Source organism: Cokeromyces recurvatus, assembly GCF_025118155.1.
Source record: "Cokeromyces recurvatus strain NRRL 2243 chromosome Unknown BX663scaffold_44, whole genome shotgun sequence".
NCBI classification, from domain to species: domain Eukaryota; kingdom Fungi; phylum Mucoromycota; class Mucoromycetes; order Mucorales; family Mucoraceae; genus Cokeromyces; species Cokeromyces recurvatus.
Window position 1 is genome coordinate 117130 of NW_026251430.1, and position 10769 is coordinate 127898.

The 10769-nt window shown below is 31.0% G+C and overlaps 5 protein-coding genes across 5 annotated transcripts; 4 read left to right on the top strand and 1 right to left on the bottom strand.

Moving 5' to 3' along the window:
- Positions 1-1212: 1212 nt before the first annotated feature.
- On the top strand, positions 1213-2747 carry BX663DRAFT_443721 (kinase-like domain-containing protein; the record flags this gene model as incomplete). The annotated part of the gene is made up of 6 exons (XM_051523582.1): positions 1213-1312; positions 1505-1615; positions 1692-1840; positions 1914-2148; positions 2344-2514; positions 2575-2747. The coding sequence occupies 6 exons, from the start codon at positions 1213-1215 to the stop codon at positions 2745-2747; spliced, it is 939 nt and encodes a 312-aa protein (XP_051378147.1).
- Positions 2748-2965: 218 nt separating this feature from the next.
- On the top strand, positions 2966-3267 carry BX663DRAFT_525901 (uncharacterized protein). The gene has a single exon (XM_051529840.1). It carries the CDS (start codon positions 2985-2987, stop codon positions 3189-3191), a length of 207 nt encoding a protein of 68 aa, XP_051378148.1. The 5' UTR covers positions 2966-2984; the 3' UTR covers positions 3192-3267.
- BX663DRAFT_564964 (uncharacterized protein) lies at positions 2967-6260 on the bottom strand. Its single transcript, XM_051532062.1, has 4 exons — positions 6233-6260; positions 5578-6163; positions 3298-5505; positions 2967-3187 (listed from the first exon to the last, which is right to left on the bottom strand). Exons 2-3 carry the CDS (start codon positions 5888-5890, stop codon positions 3389-3391), a joined length of 2430 nt encoding a protein of 809 aa, XP_051378149.1. The 5' UTR covers positions 5891-6163; positions 6233-6260; the 3' UTR covers positions 2967-3187; positions 3298-3388.
- Positions 6261-6760: 500 nt separating this feature from the next.
- On the top strand, positions 6761-7667 carry BX663DRAFT_525905 (ATP synthase E chain-domain-containing protein). The gene is made up of 3 exons (XM_051529841.1): positions 6761-6880; positions 7083-7275; positions 7343-7667. Exons 1-3 carry the CDS (start codon positions 6857-6859, stop codon positions 7408-7410), a joined length of 285 nt encoding a protein of 94 aa, XP_051378150.1. The 5' UTR covers positions 6761-6856; the 3' UTR covers positions 7411-7667.
- A 440-nt stretch (positions 7668-8107) lies between these two features.
- Positions 8108-10695, top strand: BX663DRAFT_546658 (uncharacterized protein). Its single transcript, XM_051530971.1, has 3 exons — positions 8108-9633; positions 9704-9770; positions 9846-10695. The coding sequence occupies exons 1-3, from the start codon at positions 8167-8169 to the stop codon at positions 10340-10342; spliced, it is 2031 nt and encodes a 676-aa protein (XP_051378151.1). The 5' UTR covers positions 8108-8166; the 3' UTR covers positions 10343-10695.
- Positions 10696-10769: the final 74 nt, after the last annotated feature.

Below are 10769 nucleotides of genomic sequence, written 5' to 3' on the forward strand. Positions count from 1 at the left end.
ATCACAAGATTAATCACTAAAGATGTCATGCTTATTAGTTATATAATCCAAGCGCAGACTATCTACTTATTTGTGTTTCTCTTAGACTGGCTGAATACAGATATGAACTTGTCAGTTTATAGAGACAAAGAAATCTCAGATCCTTTTGTTTTTTCTTTGGCTCCTAAGGTTTGATTTAGATATGATTAAAACATGAGTTTTGAGCCCCACTCTTATATTGTGTAGTGCTATAATGGTACGAATGCTTAAGAAGCTGACTGTTTTTAAGAATCCACCCCTAAATCGAAGAAAAAAAAATCCTTAAATTTGCTCAGCGCAGTCGTAAATTGGTTTCCCATTGTACAATTAAATCAACACCAAAAGATAGATTTTTTTTTATAATACGTTAGCTAAACCTTCTTAAAGTTGTTCGCAAGTAACATCTATGTAGGCAGGAGGTAAAAAAAAAAAAAAAATAGATGACTTGTTAGTCTACAGTTGCATCTCACTTTAATTTCTCCTTTTGTCTGATTTCCGTTTTTACTTTTTTTTCAAAAAAGGTAAGCTAAACGCCTGAAAATTAATTTTGATTCGTACAGAAAACTACTAACATTGTCTGAATTTGAAGTGCAAAAATTATAATACACGTTCTTTTTTTTTCTTTTTAACCTATTTTAGAAATACAATTACTTCTCCGCTATTTATAATTTCCTCTTTTAGGGCCATCATAAATGATTTAATTCATTCATGTAAGCGAACCAATATTGATTTGTATTTCTCTGCTGCCGCTGCTACTACTACTACTACTACTACTACTGCTACTACTACTGCTGCTACTACTGCTACTGCTACTACTACTGCTGCTGCTGCTGTTGCTACTTCTGAGAGTTTCTGTTTATATATAAATATAATCATTTATCCTTCTGGCTTTCCCCTTCTTTTTTCTCCTCCCCCTTTCTCTTTTCTCTCTCTTTCTCTAACTCGGTCTGTTTCCCCTTTTTCTTTTATATTTTATTCTCTCCCCTCTTTCTTTTTTCTTTCTTTCTTTCTTTCTTTCTTTTTTTTTTTTTTACCCTTTTTTTTCTTTAATCTGTATTTCATACAAGCAACTCTTTCTTATTTTCATATTAGAATTGAAGAAGAAGAAGAAAAAAAAGCAATCATTTTTTTTCTTCTTTGCTCTTTTGAATAATTATACATCATCATTCATCAATGCATAAAAACAACACCCTCATGTCTAATTCAATTCAATCATCATCTACTCACATTGTCGGGGTTCATTACAAAGTTGGAAAGAAACTCGGAGAAGGGAGTTTTGGTGTACTTTATGAAGGTTAGTCATACACAGATATACGAATATATGTACATATACATATACATATACATATATATACATATATATATATATATATGTATGTATGTATACATGTGTGTGTGTGTGTGTGTGTGTATTGTGTGTATATGTACATACGTATATTTAAAACAAAAGAAATAAATTAAATACATATATTTATATATTTATTAGGACTTAACTTACTAAACAATCGATCTGTGGCAATTAAATTTGAACCTAGAAAATCTGACGCACCGCAACTAAGAGATGAATATAGAACTTATAAAGTGTTAGCTGGTTTACGTAATGTAGTAGAATATACATATTATAAAGCTAATCATGATAATAATCATACAATATCTTTTATCGGAAATATTAGCCGGTGTTCCGAGTGCATATTATTTTGGACAAGAAGGATTGCACAATATTCTTGTCATTGATTTACTCGGACCGAGTTTAGAAGATTTATTTGTCCTTTGTAGAAGAAAATTCTCAATAAAGACAGTGGCTATGTTGGCAAAGCAAATGGTATAATTCTTATTGTAAAAAAAAAAAGAAAAGAAAAGAAAAAGAAAAAAAAATTAATACTCGTTAATAATAGATTACTAGAGTTGAAAGTGTTCATGAAAGAAATTTGATTTATAGAGATATTAAACCGGATAATTTTTTAATTGGTCGTCCAGGCACAAAATATGCTGATACAGTTTATTTAATTGATTATGGCATGGCTAAATTATATCGTGATCCTAAAACAAAACAACATATACCTTATCGTGAACGCAAAAGTTTGTCAGGAACAGCAAGATACATGAGTATAAATACTCATTTAGGAAGAGGTAAGACTCTATTTTTATATGAATTGGTGAAACATATTTAATATAGAGAGTGTGAGTGAAGTATGATGATAGGGGAATAGTTACAGATCAAATACATGAATATATAAATAAATATTATGTATTTCTAAGCTCCCTCTCCCTCTCCCAACTCCCAACTCCGATTTTAAAATAATCAATTTTCTACTCCTCTCTTAGAACAATCAAGACGAGATGATTTAGAGTCTTTAGGTCATGTTTTCATGTATTTCTTAAGAGGCTCATTGCCTTGGCAAGGATTAAAGGCTGCTACGAATAAACAAAAATATGAAAAAATTGGAGAGAAAAAACAAACAACATCAATCAAGGACTTATGTGATGCATATCCCGGTAAAGTTTATAACACAAATTTTATAGCTAATTTTTAATTTATATCTGTATATTATTTAGAGGAATTCGGCATATATTTACAATATGTCCGCAAATTAGGATTTGAAGAAACACCTGATTATGATTTTTTAAGAGAATTATTTAATAAAGTTCTTCGTCGTCTAAATGACACTGATAATAGCGAGTATGATTGGAAACTACTTAATAGAGGAAAAGGACTCGAGGTAATATAACAAAAAAAAAAAAGAGTCTATTTTATTTTTAAATTTAAATTTTTACATTTATAGCCTCGTGAAAATAAACGTCAGACTCGTGAAGAAGATCAAACAAAAATTGTGACATTCCATGGCCGTCGATCAAATGAACCAAATTCTATAAAACGACATGTTTCTCATCCAAAGATATCCCCTAATACTAATACTAATACTAATAATAATAATACAAATAACAATGCTGATAATAATAATAATATGATGACACAATTATCGAATATGCCGTTTACATCTTCAGCACTTAATAATGATGCGTATACAAAAATGCCCGCTACACCTACTCATGGAACTATAGATGATTCAAATCAATATGAAACACAACAAAGAAATAACAAAGAAGAGCATCGAAGCTTTTGGCAAGCTTTTATGTCATTAATGGCTTGTGGTGGTGGTGGTACTTACTAAATAATAGATTAAATAATGTTATTATTATACAAAACTTATGATTTTTTTTTTTTTTAAAAAAAGTATTAAAATTTCTATAAATAAATAAATAAATACTACATCTTACAAGTTATTTAATAATGTATGTTTTCTTTTTACTATGTATCACATTAAAAAAAAAATGGCTACTGTCTTTTCTTTAGAATATACTAGTTTATTTATCTAAATAAGAAAGGCTGTTGTATCATAGTGTTCGATTGATATCCTCCTATAAAACTCCCTCTATTATATAGCAATAAATCGTGATGAGGATCCTTTATTCCTATTTCATTTGGTATTCTATTATTATAAGTTGATGAAGATGAAGACATGACTGGATAATATATAGGTGCTGCTGCTGCTGCATGCATAGGCATTATATGTGACATGTGTCGGTTTTGAGTCTTACACAAATTATCTTGATATTGTTGCTCACGTTGATAAATACATAGCCTTTCCCAGTCATAATCCTGTTGTTGTTGTTGTTGCTTATAATTATGACTTTTTCTTCTACTACCACTACTACTGTTACTAGTAAAATCAGGTTCACTTTTCATAGGTCTAAGCTGCTGATAGTGATGTTGTTGTAAGTTGTAATGATGATTTTCTTTGGCAGAAACAATATGTGGACTCTGATATGATATAGGTAAAGGTGGTGGGATTGGTAATGTTTCTGTAGGTGATGATATGCTCATTGCTGCTGTACTATAACCTTGTGCAGTTTGTCTACTACTATTACTACTACTATTACTACTATTACTAGTACGGTTACTACTTGACTTACTTTTTCCCTTCTTGTTGTTACTAGCTGATACTTGTTTTATCTTTTTTAAATTAGGTACTGATATGGAAGATCGTATGTTTTGTAAATAGTTCGTATTGATAATTTCTTGTTGATTTACATTTCCTTCTCCTCCTCCTCCTCCTTTTTGACGTGATGACTTTCTTTTTGTTTGTGACTTTCGTTTTCTTGTAGAAGAAAAAGTATTCTCTATTCTATCGTCGTCATCATCATCATCATTACTTTCAATGTCTGCTTCAGCTGCTATGATGGTCTCGTCTTCAATTGCATGAAACTCATTAAAATGATTCGGAGCTTCTGGAAAAGATGTATTCTTCATCGAGTTCTTATCTTCTTCTAATTCGATATGACCTGACTGCTGTTGTTCGTTGAGAGTTGTGTTTGATAAAGTAAATGGAATAGAGGAGGTTGATGTATCTGCTTGACTATCATTTATATGCCTATGATTAGCTGCAGGAGGAGGCAGATGTAGTTTGTTTAATTTCATAGTTGGTTGTTGTCTAACAGGAGTTGACTTACTCTGTCTAAGTGGAGGTAATTGATGAACTGACTGTCTTTGTTGCAAGGTGTTGTTGTAATCCTCTTTTTTAGAATAAGATGCATTAGGTATAAAGTGTTGGTGGTAGAGATGATGTTGATGCATCTGTTGCGTAATATCTGGCAAATCATTTGGGATCATAGGACAATAATACATTTGTTGTTGTTGTTGGGCTGAATCGATAAACCTATTACTACCTGGGTGAGGTAAGACAACATGGTTTGTTGAGAGAGGAGTTACCGTTAAGGGCCCATACGCTTGTGGAACAACAAAAGGACGCTGCTGTCTCATCATAATGCTAGTATGAAAGAGTTCCTGTTGACGTAAAGCGGCCAATTTCGCTTGATTTCTATGTCTATCTTTCATTCTTTCAATCATGGATTCTACTTGATCTGAATCAGGTTCAATTCCATGAGTCCAATTATCCACCTTTCGCTGAACTAAGGGCTCATTATCCTGTCTTCTTCTTTCCATGATAGGCTGTACGCCCTTTGTCATACGTTTTCGTGAACTATGACTATTATTTGCTATCTTTTTAGCATCAACGTCTTGATCACTATAGTCTACAGAAGAAATTTTTGACTCATCATCAGTATCAGAGACGTCAGAATCTAATACTGTTTGAGTAACAACTGGAGTCTTTGTATTATTATTATCAACTTTAGGATCTACTGTTATCCTAAACGTGGTCAAAGACGGTGATGAAGTTTTAGCATCTTTGTTTAAAAGAGAATCAAACATACTTGTCGATAATGACTCACTATGGTTTGTTGCTGAAGGAGCGTTTAAATAGCTACTGTAGATACTATCACTATTTAAAAGAATATTGGATGCTTTATTCTCTTTGTTATTGTCTTTTGTTTTTTTCATATCAACCGAGTTCAATACTTCTTCTTGCTCTAACTGAAGTTGATGTGATAGGGCAAGGGCTAATGAAATATCAGTTTGAATCGAATCTATCAAAATTTGAACATAATTTTAATAAAGCAGGAAAAAAAAAATGCTGTGCTATCATAAAAAAAAATTACCCTTTTGTCCACCATCCAATTCAGCAAAAATGTCATCAAATAAGCTACTACTACCTAAACCGTAGGATGTAGTTTGTTGTTTATCTGCTTGTGCTTTTTTTGGAAAACAGAGTGTCGTGTCATTCACTTTACTATGTATATCAGTATCTAAACAATGATTATTCAAGTCCAAGTTTAAATCTAATGAAATAGGTTCTAGTTTAGGTACTGAAGGAGCAGATATTGCGATACATGATGACTCTTGCTGTTGTTGTGCTTTTTCTTTTTTATTACTCTTCTTTTTATATAAACTGCCTAATTTAAGAAGTCCCATACGTATTATTTAAAAATGATTAAAACAAGAGGGAGAGAGAGAGAGAGAAAGATTTGAAACTTATCAAGTATTACAAGGAAAATAAACAGCGTTATAATTTTATCTAATGTGCTACCTAAAAAAGAAAAACGTGCTAACAGTGATTATTTCATCCTTTCCTAAATGAAGATCTTTTGTGTGTGTGTAATTCAAGATGAATAACCTTTTCTGTATAAAAAGTGAGATAATTCTTCATGTATCATTCTTTTTTTTTTTATAACTATTATAATTAAGCTAAGTTTTTATATTCGTTAAATTAGTTTGATCTACAAAGACATTAAGAGGTTAACAAGCATAACTTACTGTCAAAGATGATTTTAACTATATGTACAAAAAAAAAAAAAAAAAAATGAAGAAAATGCAAATAAAGCATTTAGAAATATATAGCATATCAGTTGTATACAAATATATATTTTTTTTTACTAATTAACGAATAAAATAATTTCAAAATTATCAACTGAAATACGATAATTCAGATTATTGTTTTAGCTAAAGACATACATTAGATAGAAGCGAATGAACAGACAATAAAACTTTTTTTTTTTTTTTTTTTTTTTAAAAAAAAAGTTACATGTTGCAACTTTGTTAAGGGTTAGCATTAGCCAAGTATAGAGCAAATCGTAACTATCAAATCTGGTAGTATGTCAATGATTTATAAAAGACAATAATGATAGTAGTTTATTGTTTCAAACTCCACTAAAATGGCTAATGATGGTATTGAGATAAACTTTACTTTACTCTCACGTCATCGAATGAATTTTTATTATCTGCGAGGAACAAGTTTCCTGCTCGAAATTCGCCACTTTAATTTTTTTCAGGGTTGGCCACTTTCCCTAGCAGTACTGTTTTTTTTTTTATTAGAGATCCAACCCCTCACTCTTTTCTCCACTTATTTTTTTTAATACTCAGTATACACATATATATATAATGGTTAACAGTGCTGTTGCAAATGTACGTAAATGGTATAAACCAATGCTACCCCCCTTTTTTTTTAATACAGTTCATTGATAAAGAATTGAAATGAAGAAAGAAGAGATCAGCATTATATACATTTTTTTTTTAAAAAAAAAAGTTTGATTATGGGCGTGAAGTGTGGGAGAGGGAAAGAAGAATGTAATTAAATTTAGAAAATTGACATCTTAATGTTCAATAGGTTGGACGTTGGTCTGCTTTAGCCTTTGGTCTCTTTTATGGCTATACCCACAATATTTCTTTGCAAAAGCAAGCTGAACAAAAAAAAGCCGAGGCAGAATATCATCGTAAAGAACTTTTGATTGAACAAGCTAGACTTGCTTATGCTAAGAAACAAGCCGGTGTCATTAAAACTGATGCAGCAGAAGTTACATGTAAGTTGACATTATGTACATCTTTCAATTCCAGAACAGTTTTATAAATATATATGTGTATATATAGTTGATATTGAGAGTCCTGATTTCGATTTGGAAAAATACCTCGAACAGTTTGAAAAGGAAAGCAATTAATAGTCAAGTTGCTCAGTATGCACGCACACACACTCTCTCTCTTTTCGTTAGTAATAAACAAAAAAAAAACGTATACATATCTATATTTATCACCTGTAAAAGGTCTCAAAAATAATCAAGCATTATAAGATAAAATAATAATAATAAAAAAAAAGGAGAATTACCTGTAGATCAATGGAAGATAAAATAGGATGTGCCTGACTTTTTGACCGAGAAGATAGTGTATATTGGCATGCGGTTATTTGTTAAGTTTTCACATATATAGATGAAAAATAAAATAAGATAAAATAAAATAAAATAAAACGAGGAGATAAAAATACTGTATCTATTTATATATACTGCATTAGTACTCTTTCTCTCTCTTTCTTTCTTTTTTTTTTAGACAAAGAAATATAGGATAAAAAAGGGATTGCATACAGAGGTGTAAACTTTCAATAACCTGTTTCGTATTTCTAATCATATTTTAAGACTTATTTGCCCGTAATAAAATATATCAAAGATAAGAAGGATTAAAAATAAGTAACAATAAATATAAACAAGTAATTTGATTATTTGAAGTATCTTGGGTATATAAGTTTATTGGGTGATTAACAACTTTATAGTCTGTCTGGGTTGATTGTTTCATTGTGTATATCACTTTTAATTGTTACTAAAAAAAAAAAAGTCTATTTGCCTTTTTTCTTTTCTTTTTCTTTATATTTATATTTATCTTTATATACAAATATATATCTTTTCTTTATAATATAATATTACTCAATGTCAATTCAGGATGATAATTGGGAGCTCGATATCAATTTAGGTTCTGATTCTACACACAATATCTTTAAACGGAAGGGTGTATTTAATCTAGAACCTGATAAAGAGCTCATGCTGGCTTGTGAAAGATATCAATATGCGAATCAAAATATGTATTTTGAAGATGATGATACTAATTCAAGTATAGCTAGTGGAAGTGTTATATCGAGTAGATTCTCAGAAGTAGATGCGGCATTAAATAACCTAGACGATTTTATGTTTGAAGAACCACCGTTAACAAGAATAGAGGAAGAAGAAGTTCAGATAAATCAATCTAATTTACCTGGAGTCGTCAAAAGAATTGGTCTTCCAGCTCGTTATCAAACTGCTCAAGAGAATGATGATTGGAATGATGATATCGAGATACCTTCAAATGGAATGTCGCTTTTATCAACAAAGCTTCAAGAAAAGGAATATGACGATTTACAGCTTTCATCATTAGATGATGACGATATAGGACCCTCTGTGAGTCAAAGAGCCAGTAGAGTCTCTTTACTCCCAGATGATAATCCATCCATGCCGATATCATCATCAAATATGCTTCACTATCAACATGAGAGTGAGGAGGATGACATGTCAGGCCTCGATTTCCCAGAGAACATGAATACTCTCTCCAAGAGGTTAGATGAGATAAAAGGTGGAGTTATATCTGAAACGATGATCACAACAAAGCCTACCTCTAACCTTCCATCTCGCATCCCTATCTCTTCTTCTTTAAAGAAATCAAGCATTCTATCAAAATTTCAAAAGGAAGATGATAATGATAATTTTTTTGAGGGTCTTCATATCAAGGACAATGCCTTTACCACAACTTCATCTAAACACTCTTATTTACCTAAACAATCGACTCATCAACAGTCTCGTTTAACCCTTTCTTCTTCTTCTAATAATAATAATAATAATAATAAAGGGAAAACTCCTGCTAGCTTTACTAGTCGATTGGTTAGACCTTCACCTATAAATCAAAATAGGAAAACATATTTGGATCAAGACTTGATGAAAAACAATCATTCACAACAGCAATATGTACCCTCATCTAGACGTACCACTTCATCTAATGTTAATGCTCAATCACCCCTTCATCATGAACCTGATATTGTTACCTCTAAACGTACTGTCTATCTACCTAGACAACAACAACAAAGACAAAACATGGGAACAAAGAATTCTCATCTAACAGGAGTGAGCTCATTCTTATTAAGGTCACAAGATAGCTCTCCTAGTGTTAAAAAGAGTGTCAATGGTTATACTCTCATTGCACGTCCAAAAACAAAAACTACAACTTCATACTGTTCTCGTCTAGATAACATTGATAACTTAAATGATCTTCGTCCAACCAATAGGAAACCACACGTATCATTCAAGGACCGTCTAAAGTATGAGAGTACAGCATCTGATCCACAACGTCCCTGGCGTCAAAACATGCATGTATGTAAATAGAGTATATACAAGTAGATTATACCTAGATTGACCAAAAAAAAAAATTCTTTTTAAATAGGCATCAACGACGAAAAGGCAAAGTGCTATTAAGCTTATTAAACCTAACGAACAAAATTTAAAAAAAGGTACAATATAAAGCAAATATAAGTATACACATATAGATATAGATATTGATTTAATTTCCTTGTGTTTAATGACAGAATATAATGATATGAAATATGATGAATCTACACATTGTTGGAAAGGAAACGAAGCAAGTTTAATTAGCTTTCAAGAAAAGCCACCTATTCAACGACATTCACGATTAATGCTTATGACTCATAAACAGCAAAAGCCAAGCAAATATGCTGCAGTGATGGGAAATAATATGATATTTAACTCTGAATCACAAAAATGGGTATCTGCCTTTGGTTCGGATCAAGAATGCAACGAATTAGATGAAATTGAAGACCTTAAGGAGGAACTATGCCAACAGCCTAAGCAGAGTCTAAGTAGTAATCTGTATCGGGTTAATAATACATTGGAATTTGAATTATCTGTAGAGATAAAACGTCAAATGGTATTTGAACAGGAAATGCACGAAAATTGGATTCAAAATTGGCCCTTGAATCCATGTGAGCCTGAAGTCATGAATGAAACTGGATATAATGTTGGAGCTTCCAAATATTTTTTATATAATCAAGATTTTAAATACTGAGATGCAAGTCTAAAAAAAGAAAAAGAAGAGGTATTCTGCCTGTGTATTTAAATAAGGATCCCATCCTTTCTTTCTTTTATGAAATGATCAAAGCATACTTATTATAGATATACTAACAATCATTAAATAAATTCTTATTAATTTAAGTAATAGCACCCTCCTGCAGCGTTTCGTTGCAAGTTTCAGAAAAAAAAAAGCAATCTACAAATAATAGGTATATCTTGTAGATATTATATTTACAGTTTATTTTGTCCTTTTCACCCTATGTATATATTATATGCATATATAGTTTATTCATTCATTAAGTCAATACTAAAGAATAAAATCATAATATTTACAAAATAAAAAAATAGAAAAAAAAAAAATCCAAGCCATTATATAATGTCTATTGAGGAAAGCTCTATCTCATATATGTTTGTAGAAGTTT